This window comes from Lepisma saccharinum, chromosome 7, assembly GCF_977018435.1.
Source record: "Lepisma saccharinum chromosome 7, izLepSacc3.1, whole genome shotgun sequence".
Lineage (NCBI taxonomy): Eukaryota > Metazoa > Arthropoda > Insecta > Zygentoma > Lepismatidae > Lepisma > Lepisma saccharinum.
The window spans coordinates 47,148,636-47,166,926 of NC_139235.1; the positions used below are offsets into that span (position 1 = coordinate 47,148,636).

At 39.0% G+C, this 18,291-nt stretch overlaps 1 protein-coding gene across 1 annotated transcript in view; it reads right to left on the reverse strand.

Annotated features, from left to right (window-relative positions):
* The window catches only part of LOC145989840 (uncharacterized), a 300,187-nt gene that overhangs the window by 166,718 nt on the left and 115,178 nt on the right, over positions 1–18,291 (reverse strand). Inside the window, exons 7-8 of the mRNA XM_083125242.1 lie at positions 8,205–8,491; positions 6,348–6,408 (exon numbers count right to left, since the gene is read on the reverse strand). Coding sequence (XP_082981368.1) covers positions 6,348–6,408; positions 8,205–8,491 — 348 coding nt within the window. The remainder of the gene's footprint in view (positions 1–6,347; positions 6,409–8,204; positions 8,492–18,291) is intronic.

An 18,291-nucleotide genomic window follows, 5' to 3' on the forward strand; every position in this document is an offset into this window, starting at 1 on the left:
TAAAAAGAAACTCCAAATGCATGGAAGTAATATTTCTGGGAACCTTTGAGTGATTATAAAAAATAATTTCATTATTTTCTCCACAACTTTGTCGCTGGAAGTTTTTACTTGGAATTACAGAACAAAAAATGGCCAGCGACGACATTTTCTACTGCACGAATATAAAAAATCTCCACATACTTTATTTGAATATTTTTTAATGCAAATATGCTTTAAAGTATTGATAAATTCTGAGAACCACCATCGCCTATGACAATTGAAAAACAGTGTCAATTTTTTTAATAATGAATGCTTCAATTTCACGGCATGTTTCAACGTTAGGAATAAAAACAATGTAAAAATTTTGTTTTCAAAGAAAATTTGCGTTTTTAATTTATTTAAAAATATGTAAGCAAGTTACCAGTTTTTTGTGTTCACCATCGTATTCTCTACAAAATTTCCTGCAAAACTGCAGGTACCGATTTTACTTAAGCTAAATTTGAAAATCCAGAAACTTCACAACAGCGTGCTCGTATTTTCCCATAAGAAAAGCATTGTCCATAAGAGCCCATTGTGTCTTCTGAACGTGAAAACGACTTTAGGATAGGACTTAAACTTGGTATTGTTGGTGGTAAGTACTCACAAATTTCATATGGATGAAGGTAAGACTTCAAAACAGAGTTTTTCTTAGTATCTGTTCATGAAAACCCCTCCCCATTTATTTTCTAAGTATCACTAGGTCAAAGAGAAGTTATAATTAGATGTAGAAAAAAAAGAAACTTTTTAACATATTCAGATCAGGTTCCTTCTCAATACAAGTTAGTAATCACAGGGTTGCTACGAGTTTTTGATTATGAAATTCCCCGACATTTCTGGGTTTTCCAGTCTAAAAATAAAATTTTTCAGACATGTTTATTATCATGATTTTTGCTTTGAACTTATGTTTTTCGATTATATATATAATCCGTTAATTATTATGAATATTCACTTTCACAACTTTTTTTAAGGAAATTTCATTCTACACACACAAGAACACATGAAAATTCGAAGAGTAAAATGTAAACTTACAATCGGCATCAAATGTATTCGATGCTACAATCACGTGCATCTACCCATCAGGCTAAGAAAACAGAGGTACATTATTTCACCATAACAGATCTCCACAATATAAAAACAACAGAAAATGTTCATAAACCATACACAATTTTTCATTTTCTGGAGGATTTATAGTGTCGTAGAAAATGCTGCTTTCTTGCTTACATTTATAAGTATACAGCATTTGGAGAAATTTTTGTTGCATATAGGAATTCTATAGGAAATGCCAACAAGACTAAGATCTATAAAATAATACACTATAACCTCATTTTCACCAACCTTTCCAATAATTATGATCATATTGTTAATGTACTTTAGTTATCAATCAGATATCTGGACTACAAGTTCTACTTTGATATTCTTTCTAATATCTATTATTATAAAAGTGAAAATTTATTACAGAAATTCAAAGGAACCATAATTCTGCACAAGACTGAGAATCATAAGAACGAAAGAAACAAGTTTCTAAACTGGATCTTTTTTGGGAGTGGAATCACAAGAACCGAATCCAGAAGTAGAAGAGAACTGCTTGTTCATTTTGCAACTTTTTCTCTTGCAGACTCCAAAATGTACGTAATTCCAAACGATCTGCAAAATTCCGACATTTCCCTGATTCTTAACTGGCATTTTCCAGGTTTTCCAGATGTGTAGCAACCCTGAATCAGTACTCTATCTGCTATGAACCAACATAGGCATAGGCATATAAATTGCGAATGAGCCTGAAAATACAGTGCTTTTCCACACTGTTTTTCAGAAAATCATAGAAAATATGTTGCTAATATGTTACTATTTACCAATTTTTATGCAATCCACAGAACATCATTTTACATGGATATATAATATGTTACAATTTTATAAAAGTTTCTCACATTTATGATTTTTTTCTGCAACAATTCTTTTTAAAGAAAATATTATAATAACATTGAAATAAAAGTATTGAAAACAAATTTTGAATAGGTAACATAGAAATAATTTCAATGATAGTAATGAATATTAATAATATAATAATAATGAAAACCTAAGAACTAAAGAAATAACCTAAGAAATTCCTCTTCAGATCGAAATTTTCAATAACTGTGAAATCCAAAGCAGAATCCTTGTAAAGAATTTACTCAATGTTCATATACATTGATCAATGCTATACAGGGTGTAACATAAATATATGTCAATACTTGGGGGACATATTCCTCACATGGAGATGATGAAATAATGTTATATGAACATGGGTCCGGAAATGTGTCATTGAAGCGTTAGCACGCACTTTTGAAAATGATGCACATTTTGTATGACGCGAAAGCTGTGTAGTGTGGAATGTCGAAAAAGCATGCTACATACTACACAACACCCCATACCAGAACAATGCACACCAGATCTGTAGGTAACAGACAAACAGGTTCACAAGAAATACTCAAAATGTCCGCCATGCGCAGCAAAACATGCAGCAACCCTCCATTGCATACACTCCCGCATGCGCTTGTGAATCCCTGGAGAATTCCGTATCGTATCACATCCGTCCAGAATAAGGACACAAAGACTCTCAGCATCGTGCATCGGTGTTGCATACACAAGAGTCTTTAAATGTCCCCACAAATGAAAGTCTAGTGGGTTGAGGTCTGGAGAGCGTGGAGCCACGGAATGGGTCCACCCCTACCGATCCACCTACCAGGGAAATGTTGATGCAGAAACCGACGAACATTCACACTGAAATGGGCAGGAGCTCCATCGTGCATGAAGTACATGTGTCGACGTATATCGAGTGGCACTTGTTCCAATAGCACAGGTAAGGTGTCCTGTAAGAATGCTTTGTATGTCAGTCCATTAAGCTTGGGGGGGGGGGGTCACATACGGCCCCACCAAGCAATCACACACAATGCCAGTCCAGACATTGACGGCAAACCGGTGTTGATGACATGATTACACAATCGCGTCGGCCCATAAGTGCTGATTGTGGAAATTCACAATCTGGTCACATTGGAAGGCCGCCTCATCAGTAAACAGCATAGTTAAACCAAAGTCAGGGGTTGCACATTCATGGCGAAACCATTCACAGAACACTACTACACTAGCCCCCCCCCCCCCCAATTTCACCCGGGGTCAATGCCAATCTCTCTCCCACCATGTTGCCCACCAGTTCAGATGTGGTGTATGTGGCATCTGATAGCTTTTTCGACATTCCACACTATACCGCTTTCGCCTCATACACAGTGTCCAGTATTTTTGAAAATGCACTCTAACGCATCAATGACGCATTTCTGTACCCGTTCAGATAACATTATTTCAGGCATGTCCAACGCGTCGAACGTTTTTTGTTCGATCGCAGGACGTTTTTTTGGTCGATCGCGGGATGTTTTTGGTCAATCACGGGACATTTTTTGGTCGATCACGGGACATTTTTTGGTCGATCACGGGATGTTTTTTGGTCGATCGCAGCTATCTATTGTAATTATACGAATACGTATGTGTTATTTGATTTATTTTTTTTTTATTTGATTTAGTTTATTTTACTTCGCATTTTGTGCCTCTTGGCTAATTTGCGAAGATGGGGATGAGTGATGAAATGATGAAATTGATGAATGGACATTCACAAACAACCAAGCCCGACCGGGATTCGAACCCGGGACACTTGGCATCGCAGCGCGATGTGCTAACCACTCGGCCACAGGGTCGGGCAATGTGTTATTTGAATTCAACTTCTATAATGTATAATGGATTGATCCATTTTTAATGCAAATTTCAGATTTTGAATATTTATCACTGCTATTCTTTCCATTTTTTTAAGTGGTGCAGTTTTGAACCCCATCATCTGTTGTTCTCTTACAGATGCCAGCGGGTATGACTCAGCTGTGCAGGCAAAGATTCATGCTTTGCTGTGTTCGTGGGTTTAGTGCGCGTCTGTGTGACAGTGTGATTGAGGTTCAAACGTGTATATATGTATGTGCATGTGTAATATCGTTGTTTGAACAGGGAGAATAATAATAGAAAATGAGTTCTTCTAAAAACAGCAAGAGCTGCCATTTTCACAATGAGTGGGAAAGCGAGTACTTTTTGTAATGGTAAAAGACAAATGTTGTTGTTTAATTTGTAACGCCTCAATATCATTGCCAAAAAAGGGCAATTTAGAGTGTCATTATAAAGCACTGCATAGCAATAAATACGATGCCGATTTTCCACCCAAAACTCACATTCGTAAAGCTAAACTGAATGAACTTGAATCAAATTTAGTTGTTTAACAACAATTTATGATGAAACCAACTTCACAATCTATCAAAGCTACCCTTTGTTTTTCAAAATTAGCCACCTGATAGTTAAAAATTGCAGATCGTTTACCGAAGGGGATTTTGTAAAAGATTGTTTTCTGGAAATAGCCGATAATTATTTTGAGGGAAATAAGAACCAGAAAGAGATCTCAGCTGCTGTTAAAGATGTTCAATTATCAAGAAACACTGTCGTGTGGCGAATCGAGATGAGTCAAAACATAACTGATTAATAGTAGGTCACTGCCTGTTGCGACAATAAAAAGTAGGTCACTACTTCATTGAAGTTGGACATGCCTGCATTATTTCGTCGTCTCCATGTGAGGAACATGTCCCCCAAGTATTGACATATATTTATGTTACAACCTGTATACAAGAATATAAGAAAAGGAACAAAGTAATTCGACACTGGTACAAGTAAAATTTAGCAATGAAGAAAACACGATATCTAGTGGTTAGAATTTGACAGAGGTGGTTACCACACACGTGCAGAAAAGAAGCAATGTGATTATAGCCTGTCGTTCCTGGTATTTCTACAAATAGCCTGGAACTATGTACAAAAATCTTCCAATTTTATATTATCATCATTAATGTACAAATATAATTTGCATACCCTGGTTTTTTAATGTAAATTTAATGTCCTTTTTCCAAGACAAAACCTATTATGGCCACCTGGTTTCCTTAAGGAGGTTATGAAACTTCAGGTTCATCATGAAATATTTCTAATATCATATCAGTATTTTTACTGGTATGGCAAAAATTTCATAGTGGGCCATCCCTAATACCAATACTTTTACAAATACAGGGTGAGGCAAAAGTCTGACACCACTCCTTTAATTTGAAAACAACTTGACGGAGGGCGATGAAATTTCTGATATGAGTAATTGGAGTGAGGGCACACCAGATGGGGCTAGTGTGTATCATGGTGGCCATCTTGAAAGCTGCCATCTTGGAATTACATCCAGATTTTCAAATGGGAAGGGGGTCGTGTAGCACAGCATCCTATAAGATGTGCTCTATGTGTTGCCCGTTCTGTGCTACACACAACGTAAGATGTTTCAGCCAGTCCTCATGGACACGCAATAACACAGCAGGGTCGGCAGAGTCACATGCTTGTTGGATCCGGTGCTGGAGATGTCGGAGATCAGTGATTTTCTCTTGATAAACTATGGCTTTAAGATGACCCCGAAGGTAAAAAAAGTCAAGGGGCGTAAGGTCCGGAGAAATGGTTGGCCACTCAGTGGGCCCTCTTCGACCAATCCAGTGACCTGGGAGCTGTTCATCCAACCACTGCCTGACGCACAATGCGTAGTGTGAATGCGTGCCGTCCTGCTGGAAATAGGCTGGTAATTTGCTGTCTGGGTTCATCAGTGAGGGGATCACATCTTCCTGGAGAATATTCAGATATCTCTCCCCATTCAGGTTGCCATGGATGAAGACAGGTTCCACTATTCAGGTGTTCAATTTCCCACACCACACCATTACTTTTGCTGCACCTACTTCCTTACGAGGATCTGTCCACAATGGGTTCATGTCTGACCAATAACGATGATTCTGCTTATTTACCTTCTGCAATGACCCTGGCACTGCGCTCCCCACTTATAACAAGAATTTCGATCCGTTCTTGGAGGGTTAGAGCCATGTTATATCACCTGGAACAAATAAATACCAACCCATTACATTACACCAAATGTGAACTTCAACTGTGAAAATATCCTCACCAAATAGTTAGGGGAAAAATAACCGCATATTCTTATTTCTGAGAAAACGCACATGTAAAATGATATGCTCCATGACCCCTTCCCATTTGAAAATCTGGATGTAATTCCAAGATGGTGCCATGATACACACTAACCCAACCTGGTGTGCCCCACCCCAATTACCCATATCAGAAAATTCATCGCCCTCCATCAAGTCATTTTCAAATTAAAAGGGTGGTGCTGGACTTTTGCCTCACCCTGTACATGCTTGCAAAGTCCTTTTCTATTGTCGGTTTATAGAGATAGAAAATAGTGATACCTTCAGATTTTTGTCTTCTTTTGAGATTTTCTTCTACTTTTGTACCTGTTTTCTTACCAACCTGAAAAATACAAAGGTACAATCATGAATAGCATATCTGATTTATAGAAACTTCATTTCTAATAAATTCTCAAGAGAATGAAAATCATTTCAGGATAATGGGGAAGAAACATGATGAACTAGCAATAGCAGTGGTTTATGTGGTGTAGAGAATGTGAAATCAAACATGTATGAGAGACTGAGAGAAGTGTCAGTAAAATAGCTTGTTATGTTATCTAAAATGAACAGCAATGAACAAGAAGCAGGGATAAGATGAATAGTTAATACAAAAGGTCATTGCATGTGAAATCAACCTCATATATTTTGATTCATTTGAAATCTGGCCTATACACTATCTCTCTCTCTATCTCTCCTACAGAGGTGCAAAATGTGTGATTTTGACCATTTTTTCACCACCCTGTTTATTTAATTGCAATATTTTGGAAATTAGGGCACCTATAGAAATGATTCACACACTGTTGGGTAAGTCTTGGAAAGCTCTTTGATGTGAGCTATTACATTTCTACATCCAGGGGTAGGGGGTGGAATTTTGTGAAGGTGTATTCAAAATTTGGGTTAGTCATTTTCTCAAAAACAGGTTTTTGATGCCAATGGGATGCAGAGATATGTTTAGGTTAGGGTAGATTAAGTAATGCATAAGAACTTATATTGGAGCATTCCTATAATTGAAAAGTAAGTCTAACAGAAATGAAAATCAAATGTAAACACAATACTATCGGAACTAACGTACGTGAAGCTGATACATATTTACATTTGCAGTTCTCAGAAATATATTGCTGCTTTACTGCAAGAATAATTATTAATAGTATTTGAATTTGAATTTGAATTGAAAATTTTGGGTGCGTCAGCACTAAGGCTATTTTGCACCCGTCACATTATACGGGGTCCAGCCCCTTATCGTTACACAGAACAACTCTACCGTTGCATAACTAAAATCATAAAAGATTTAAATCTTCTGACTTTCGTTAAAAGCTGAGGCTGTAAAGGAGCACTCAGCACAAAAAATACAAAATTATACTGGCCATGGGGCCAGTTGCCAGAGCCTCGTTGGTCTGCAGTCCAGGGTGTGCTATGTGGAAGTGAGATTGACTATAGGGTGCACTACGTGGAAGGAGCACCCCTTACACCCCAATTATTAATAGTAACACTATAAGTAAAATTGTAATATTTTGGGGCAAATAAAAGTATATGGAGATGACCTGGTGAACCAATATAGAAAGTATGGTTGACTGCTGTGCTGGATGATGAAAACTCTTGGCATTAAGGTCTCATCCGATTTGCATGTGATGAGGATGTCCAGGAACGGAAAGCTGCTGTTGGGATCTCATGGTGAATTTGACGTTCAGGTACTGGTTGTTGAGGTGACCAGGAACATCTGTAGCGCTGCTTTGCTGTGCAGCCAGATGACAAAGGTGTCGTCTACGTATCTGTAAAATGCAGCAGGTTTCTTTGGAGCTGAACGGAGTTCCTTGGATGAACAGCTTGTGTATGTGCTCAGTTCCACAAATATAGATCAACCACCACTGCTCATAGCAGAAATGGGTAAATGATAGTTTGTTGTCAAAACCAGCTGCTGAGTGCACGCAGTAGTTGCAGTATGCTCTACTACAAAGTTCAGTTTTTATTGGAACACGTCCTGCATGGCATCCATTCACCAATTACATTGGCAGTAAGGGAGTAACAAAGTGATCATTACTTCACTTTTCTGCTGAAAAACAACAACAAAATTTTGCATGCCTTTTACAGTTCTAAAATAACATTTATGCATTACATGTGTGAAGATAACATGCTACTTACTTCTAAGGCAATATCATCTGCTTGTTGCTGTCTGGAAGGCATTACCGTTGTACTCGTATGCTTCGAAATATTTTCTGCATCTAATTTGCTGTATTGGGCTGTAACTTCAACCTTCATTTTTCTATTATGACTGTTAAACATACTGTTTATACATTTCATACATTTAGATCTTAAATATCTGCTCTTAACTTTGCAAGTACAACTTTGCTTTTTCAGAACTTGAGAACTCTTGCTATTGAATTTGCCATTATCTGCATATCCTGAACTATTACATGGCCTCGAAGTATCTGGAAGAAACATAAATGAATAAATTATTGCTATTACCAATAAAATTATCTTTGTTACAACTATTATATTAACCTGTAATTAACACAAAGTGGTTTTTAGAAATGTCTGTTATATTTTATAACTTTTGTGAATTATTAATTTTCAAAATTAATTTTTTAAACAAAATTATTTGGGTGTTGTGTAAGTGATATAACAAGTAACACATCATGTACAATTGTGAAACGTTAAGATAGTTTAGATCCAATACTCCACCAGAGGCCTGCACGAGACCCAGAAAAAAAACTGTCCACAAGGAGTCACACCTACAATAATATGCACCATGCGCATCAAAGCAGGTGTTGGACATTGCGCAAGCGAGCTTCCCTCCACAGGCCTCGATGCCTGCCTGGTTTTTCTCTTTGCCCAGGTATTAAGCAATCACGTGTTGCCAATGGCCATTTTATTTCACTACCCATGGAGACATTTGAATTTATGCTAGTCGCAGGTGCCTTGAGGTTGTATAACTGTAAAATTTTGCCCCCAAAGTTTAATGTAGAACAACCACCAGTCACACAATGTTCCAAAATATTTACGATGGCACTTTTTGTGAAACTTTGTTCGTATTCCTTTACTGGTGTCAGTAGTGGCAGCAATTAGGGGGGGTGGCAAGGGTGGGCAGTTGCCCCCCTCCACTTTTTGCCCCTGCACCATGCTAGCCTTATGTATCAAGGGAAATTAAACTATCCTTGCCTCCCCCCCCACCCCCATACACACACACTTCTGCATCCTGGCTCCCTAGTTTTGGAATCCAAACACCCGACATTGGGTGTGAGTGATACAAATGTTTTCTACCACGGAATAAATCTCTGCAATTTCAAATTGATAAATATGATGAACATTTCAAGTGCTCCTTGAACAGTTTAAAGTTGGACACAGTGACTCATGTATCTGGAGACGGTGCAAAACCAGAATGAGGGTTCGCTGCAGATAAGCGAGCTGGGTCTTGCAAGGTCTGCCAGTTACCCATGGGCTTTCAATGCTTGACGGTTCTAAACAGCTCTTACTTACTCGCTTGCCACCCAAAACTTACTCGCTTGCCACCCAGGCGGGCCTAGTAAACAAATCTGGCCGATGTGCAGCACTCAGTACTCCACACATTTGCAAAATGAGCCATAGAAGAGCTAGTGGGATCAAGACCTTCACTCCCTCACTCTCCTCAGACCTATTTACTAAAGCCTGGCAAGCCTTTAGAGCTGGTTATGATCATACATAACATCTTTCATCTCAGAAATCATAGGTCTGCAGTGTTTAAATTTGATGGCCTGATGACTGAACCTAATTCTTTGTTTTTATTTATTTTTCAATCATTCCACGTCAGACAGAGGGCCTCATTAAAGTGGATACTAAGTACTGAACTGGACCCCTTTCGCTCACTTGTACTTGTTAGAGTCTCCCAGTAGGCACATATAGGTGGGTTTCATGCGACATTAGGATGTGCACAGCTGCCATGTTTGAGGGCATTTTATTTGTCGTTTGCAAGGAAATATCCACTATATAGCGTTCGTTACATCTACACCAACTGCACGTCTATTTTAAATCACGAATATGTTGTTAGGATCTCCCACATGTCCACTTCAGGTCTCCCTGATGGCGCAGTGGTAGGGTCGTCACCTTGTAATCAAGGGGTCCCAGGTTTGCTACCCTGTGGAGGCACGAGTGGTTCGGATCCCACTTTAAACTGTAGGTCCAGTCCCAATTAGCCTTACTGTACATAAAGTGGACTTAAAACACGAACTCAACAACAACACCCACTTGAATTCTATATTCTTACAAGAACTGACCTCAATCATGGCTGCTCGAAGCCAGAATGCAACGGTTGGTCACCTAGGTAGTTTCAGCCCACAATCATCTTATAAGACGTAAGCGATTTACTAAATATATCTGCGAAACTTACTTGTAAATGTTCTAATAATTTCGGTGGCCTCTACCACCATCCACTTGGGATGGTCTCTTTCCATGCAATTATGCACTTTCCGCACGAACTGAATATCGACAGTGGTCAGGCTCATCATGTTTGGCTTCCGCTATTACAACAACTCAACCCCATCATGTGCAGAAGACGAAATGGCTGCACCAGCGCCCCTAGTGGTAAGGAAGGAAACAACAGGAACCGGAAGTCAAATCAACAGTAAAGCATCAAGTTCCCAAGTGAATGGTGGCAGAGGTCACCGAAATTAATAGAACATTTACAAGTAAGTTTTGTGGATATATCTTTAGTAAATCGCTTACATTTTATATTATCAACCACGTTGTTCATTCCCCTTATCATGAAAACAATCATCTTCGTTTTCATATAATGCTGTGTATTGGTAAGATAGATTAAACTACTTCTAATCATACTATGGCCGTGCAGTTGAAGGTGCAAGCTTTGGGCTCCAGCTACAGGATGCACAAAGGTTTGCATTGGAAAAGCGTATCAATTTTTCCTGAGATGTGTATGGGACCAGTGGCGACCCACCATCAAGGAAATTGGGGAGCTACGAATGAGTAGCATAACCTAACCTACAACAATGACTGGGGGTTCATTGTGCTGACCACATATCACCCCATAACTGGTTGGATGATCACTCACATATGTTGAGGCCGGCAGTCGGTAGGTAGGCACTGGCTCTCATGGGCTGTTATGCCATGGGTTTACTTTCCAAAATGCAGGTGATGACTATGACCACTTAAATTTAAATTTCACTGTGTCTTTCCCTTTACGCCCACTACCACAGATAAATTATAATTATACGTGTACTACTGGGCTTTGAGTGTATAGTGTTAATTTTGCCTGTTCGAGTATTATTCACTCAAGTGAAGATGCTCTCAATTCCATATACTAGCTAGAATCGTCCGTGCAAACTATTTGTCGCTTGAGTGAAATTCTCTTCCTGCAGTACTCTAGTGCAGCGGTTCTTCAACTTTGGTCATCGGGACCCTCTCAGGGGGTCCGCGAAACCCTCCCCGTGTTCCATAAAGGTTCGAAAAAAGACAAGAGCATTTACTCTTTAATGATGTAAATTCGGGCTTTAAACTTTGAGTTAATTCTTGGGGGTCCGTGAGGGCAAGTGATCTCTGAAGCGGATCCGCGGTCTAGGAAAGTTCAAGAACTGCTGCTCTAGTTTGTTCCATTTGGATTTTTTTTTTTCAGTCAAGTAAGATTTAGCTGCTTCTTTGCTTATTAACAGGGTGTCAGACAAAATAACAAATACAAAATTCTTGACTTTCTCATGACTTTTTCTTGACCTCTCCTTCCTTTAAATTATCGGTATAATACAAAAAGAAAAATCTTATATAAAATACCTAAAAGTACTTACATTGGTGAGTATATGATTTCTGTGAAACGACGTTTTGGGATGTAACAACTCCCTTCATCAGGTCGATAAGCTATGACAATTTAATTATGACATTGGCTGTGTCGAATAAAACTTGGATTAAGAGGTATGGTAAAAATGGATAAAAAGGTTAAAATGTGATTTAAGGCAGCTAAACGTGTGTATGTGACTTATTCCTACCATTGTGTTAAAATCCTGATGTAAGCATCTATAAAACCACTAAAACAATTGCACTCAAAACACGTTAAAAACCACTTTTCCAGAAGTGGCTCGGTGGACCTTGTACAGCTGTCTAAGGAGGAATCTCATGGAATGCCGGAAGTTACTCTTACTCTTACTCCCTTTCCTTCCCCCTACATCCGTTGGGTTACATCATATCTAGCTCAAAATCTATTACTTTGCGAGACGTGTTGATCACGGCCAGCGTGACCTGGAAGCAGTTTTTTCCTCTTGTTGTATCCCACCTTTTGAACATTTCGTCAATGTTCTTGTCTTCTCTGTTTAGTTTATTATCCCTCCCTTTGCAGATATACGCTGCCTTGTATACATTCCTACTTAATGGTTTATGATCAACTCTCATTATTTCTCGCTTCTTAATTTCATGCTCTTCGTCGATCACATGTTCTGATAGTCAGGTCCTTGGGGTTCCTTCTTTTATATGTTTGTCATGTTCCCCCCACATAACTTTCATGCTTCCAGGTCACCCCGGCCGTGATCAACACGTCTTGTGAAGTAATAGATTTCGAGCTAGATATGATGTAAACCAACGGATGTAGGGGGAAGAAAAGAAAGTAAGAGGGAAATGTACCGCACAACTTCCGGCATTCCATGAGAGGCCTCCTTAGACAGCTGCACAAGGTCCACCGAGCCACTTCTGGAAAAGTGTTTTTTAACGTGTTTTGAGTGCAATTGTTTTAGTGGTTTTATAGATGCTTACATCAGGATTTTAACACAATGGTAGGAATAAGGCACCTACACACGTTTAGCTGCCTTAAATCACATTTTAACCTTTTTATCCATTTTTACCATACCTCTTAATCCAAGTCTTATTCGACGCAGCCTATGTCATAATCAAATTGGCATAGCTTATTTACCTGATTGAAGGGAGTAGTTACATCCCGAAATGTTGTTTCACGGAAATCATATACTCACCAACGTAAGTACTTTTAGGTATTTTATAAAAGATTTTTCTTTTTGTATTATACCGATAATTTATACTATGTAAGTAAGTCGCTCCTGCATCAACATGAATCTCTTTCCTTTTCTTAACATTATTTAATCGGACCCTGCTTAGCTATAATTGCACATTAAGAAAAATGGATAAGTTTATTCAATGAAAAACCCCTACCACAAGACCGGTTAAGATAAAAAACTGAAGCTGTACTTTAAGAAGAATTTTAGACCTGCCTTAGTTTTTAATGTATGTAAAAATTAATATTTCAGATTTCATCCTAGATGGGGAATGGCCATATTATTTAATATTTTTATAAAACTTCACACATACAAGAATGTAATTCTTAAGAAACAAAGTCAATAAATCTTAACTAACTACAATTATAAATTTCCAAATATTGAATTTTATCAAATCCCAGTACAGGTATATAACAATCAAAACTCAGTATACTGTAAAAAACAGTAAAAATTCTTGACCACATGCATAATTTCTTGACTTTTCTTGACCTACTGGTTGATTTCTTGACTCGTAAACACCTTGATTAAGAAAAGAAAAAGAAGAAATTAACTAACTACATATAATAGAGTTTATTGTGTTTGTGTGTTCCTTGTAATGCTACAATTTAAACCGTGCATGAACAAGAATAAAGTTTCTCACTTTTGTAGTTCCTTGAATTCACAGCCATACAACTTGCATGTGTCAAACCAGACAAAATAGGTTCCGTTGATCCTTTTCCATTTTTCGACCAGCAAAAACTCACTTGCATGAGACCTGCCTATGAGCTATAACAGTTGGGCTGAAAAGTTCGTAGGCTGACTCATAGATGGCGTTACTAGAATTAAATCCATGTGATTTTTACTTAGTACTAACCTTCAAAAGATACGTGTATAAATTTCACAGCTGCCGGATAATTAGTTCGTGAGATATAGCATTGTGATTGAAGCAGCTTTTGTTATTGTGAAAAAATGGATAAAAAAGAATTTCGTGTGTTAATAAAGCATTGCTTTTTGGCGAAAAAAAATACTGTTGAAGCCAAGGCTTGGCTTGATAAACATTATTCGGACTCTGCACCAGGAAAATCAACCGTTGAGAATTGCTTTGCTAAATTTAAACGAGGCGAAATGAGCATCGAAGACGATGCACGCAGTGGACGCCCCAAAGAGGCTGTTACCGACGAAAACATCAAAAAAGTCCACAAAATAATTTTAAATGATCGTAAAGTGAAGTTGATCGAGATAGCTGAGACTTTAAAAATATCAAAGGAACGTGTTGGACATATTGTGCATGAATATTTGAACATGCGAAAGCTGTGTGCAAAATGGGTGCCGCGCGTGCTCACAATCGATCAAAAGCAACAACATTTTGATGATTCGGAGCAATGTTTAGCGATATTCAACCGTAATAAACACGAATTTTTCCGTCGATATATTACAATGGATGAAACATGGCTCCATAACTACACTCCAGAGTCCAATCGACAGTCAGCTGAGTGGACTGCACGTGATGAACCGAATCCAAAGCGTAGAAAGACGCAACAGTCGGCTGGCAAGGTTATGGCATCAGTATTCTGGGATGCGCATGGTATTATATTCATCGATTACCTCAAAAAGGGCCAGACCATCAACAGCGATTATTACATAGCGTTGTTGGAGCATTGAAAGGATGAAATCACGAAAAAACGACCCCATTTGAAGAAGAAAAAAGTGTTGTTTCATCAAGACAATGCACCGTGTCACAAATCAATGAAAACGATGGCAAAATTATATGAATTAGACTACGAATTGGTTCCCCATCCACCATATTCTCCAGATCTGGCCCCCAGTGACTTTTTCCTGTTTGCAGACCTTAAAAGAATGCTCGCTGGAAAGAAATTTATCACTGATGAAGAGGTAATCGCCGAAACTGGGGCCTATTTTGAGGCTAAAGAGAAATCGTACTATAAAAATGGCATCGAAAAATTGTCTGACCGCTATAATTGTTGTATCGGCCTCGAAGGCAACTATATTGAATAATAAAATCGAATTTTGTCAAAAAAATATTTTTTACTGTTAGCCTACGAACTTTTCAGCCCAACTGTTATCTCAGTTTCAACACACACAACATGGAGAATACACAGGTCAAAACCTCAAGAGGATTGGAGCACTTGTTGCTCATTTTGCCCTTGGTGTGCTTTTTCATGATCAGACAACATGGGATGTACCGTGCGTCCATTTCGATCTGCAGCCGAGAGATCGGGAGAAGCGTGGCGGGCGGCGCTGACGGAGATGCCGACATTTGCGGCCTGAAATGCCCGCTTATTTTTATGGACATATGCAGACATTTATATAAATATTGCAAAACGAGCACTAACCTGTGTTATAAGAGTATGGTTTTAATTTTAGTAGCTTAGTGACTGTATGTGCCGATGATTTTGACACGCCCACCTCTAGTGAAACACGGCATAGAGGTTTGTTTGGAGAACGTTCTAATGCTGCACCAATATCATCGAGTTTTGCTTCGGTTAGAATCCGTCGTTTTTGCTTAGGTGTTTTAAAATTTAAGGATCCAGTTTCTCGTAATTTAAGGACAAGATGTCTAACCGTATCTCTGTGTGGAGTTGAAACGCATGGAATTTCTGTACAAATTACCTACACACGTCTCGACACGAGTTTGTTTTCACGCACATGTCATACATAAAAAATCTTTGTTCTAACGTGAACCTTGCGGCTGGCATTCAAATCGTCTCACTGACACGTCACACATACACACTGCAATAACACAAACAAGTAACTGCAAGTAACCAAGAATAACACTCTTGCGCACAGTACGACATTAACACGCTCTTGGTTTACATTGCTCGCCACTATATTCACAACTCTGTCTTCATCTAGTCGCGAAGGAACAAAAAACTCGAGCTCGGATATTTCGGATTGCAAGGAAGCTCACGAAAACCATTCACTTTTATCGGTTTCGTCTGCAGCGTAATCCTGATACAGTGTTGCACATTCGAAACCTCCAAACGATTCCCATGGCCACAAAACTCTTTCAAGGATATAAACTTAAACAGGACGTTACTGGTCAAAACTATGATTAAAATGCTTTATTATCTGTGGCTCTTAACATCGTTTCTATAGCGTATTTATTTGTGTATATAAGAGTAGAACTTGGATGAATTACAGAAGAACTTTTGCGTGTTATAACACAGGTTAGTGCTCGTTTTGCAATATTTATATAAATGTCTGCATATGTCTATAAAAATAAGCGGGCATTACAGGCCGCAAATGTCGGCATCTCCGTCAGCGCCGCCCGCCACGCTTCTTCCGATCTCTCGGCTGCAGATCGAAATGGACGCACGGTATATATGTGATGTACAGGCACGTGCATATTTCATTTTTTGACAGAAACATGAAATGTGAGATTACCCACTATATTATTTATTTTTGTGGTTTGTTAAAAGTGTGAGGTACATTTCCCTATCATTTGTTGTCAAGAAACGATACAAATTCAACTGCAAAAAGGGAAATAAATTCAAACACAAAATTTAGAGTTTCTTTATGGATACAACACTTCCAGAGCCTGAATTATCCTCTGAATTATGCAATATCTTGCTACACTGATTTTGTTGCAAAATATGAATGGAAAAATCGACAGGAATAAACTTAATATTAGGGCCACCCTCCTGAAATGGCATCACACCCCTGGCCGACCTTTCTTTCTTTTTCTTTTCAAAGAAAGAAAGAAAGAAAGAGCGAGGAGGGGGGGGGGAATTCTTTCGAAGAGGAGGTCCAACAAATAGTTTATCCTCCTTTCTTCTTTTGTTGTTTTCACTCCAGTGTTGCCTTTTTTCCCTTTCCCAACCTGGGAGGAAGGGCTCTCTCACATCACCCCTCCCTCTTCTCCCAAACCTGCCCCCCAGAAACTAGTTTTCTACACATCCCTGAGAAAGAAAGAGAGAGAGAGGTATGCAACCCTCCCTCCCTCCCTCTATCGGGATGGAGGGTGAGAGGGGGTGAAAACCTCTTCTCTTTTCACCTCCTCTCATCTGCCCGGATTCGAACATTTGCTTATCCTCCTCTTCCCCCCACCATTATCTCCCTCTCCTTCCCTCATGGTCAGTTAACAAAGAATGAGAAAGAGAATGATTTATTAGGCAGGGTCCAACAGGACATGGTTCTTTTCAAAGTAGTCTCCATTCAGTTGAATACACTTGGACGAACAGGTCTGCCTAGGGTGACCAACTTTCGGCAATGAATTCAAGGGAGATTTTCAACTTTTGGCATTTAATTTATGGGATATTTAATTGCATTAGTTTCATATTTTCCTTGAACAAATGTTGGCAACTTGTGATCTGGTGCTGTTATGATGGAGACACCAAGAAGATGGATACAACTCTGGGGATTTTCAGCAGATGGATCAGTAAGGCTCTTCAAGTCATGTAATACTGGCCCATGAACTGAGGTATCTGGTGGAACTTCACGCTGGTAAATCATTTGTTTCAGTTTGAGTTTTGGCTAAGTCCACTTTGTGCACAGGAAGGCTAATCGGGACTGGACCTACAGTTTAAGGTGGGATCCACCGGGAATCGAACCCAGGACCCCTTGGTTACAAGGTGACAATGTCACCACTATGATATCAGGGAGGTCTGGTAAGCCATTCCTTTCCAGTAAAAGCACAAAATATATATTACCTTAATTTTCACAAGGAATGACTTTGGCCTTCTTTAGCATCAGAGAGGGGATGATTTTCAAATGGTGCTAGCTTGATCCAGATCGTAGTGATGAGTAAACGTTTGTCACCTGTGACCACTGACCTTAGCTACACACCACCTTAAAGCAAGATCTGAACCACTGTGTGCCTCTACCAGGTATTGAACCCATGACCCCTTGATTATAAATTGACGTTACCACTATGCCATCGGGGAGGCAACGAGATATATAGAAGTGCTCTGAAGAATGGTGAAGGCACTATCATGAGAGATACGTAACATGTGTGCCAAGTCGTCAATAATTACCTGGTGACTTTGTTCATTATGACCACCTGCCTTGGGTGCAAAGAACGGGTCATTTCATGTCAAATCGACCAATTTCAGAAAAGTTTCCAGATCATGGTTTTTTGATTTGGATGAAATTTGGCATGAAGGTTCAATCATGTCTGGAAGGCTTGTATTCCAAATACTAGGTTCCTCCGAGGAATAGTTCTGGAGATATAGTCTGTCGAAGGAGGTGGTGTGCAACAAAAAATGTGATCCAAATATGAGAAATGAGCCTCAGAGCTAACTTCAGGATTCAAT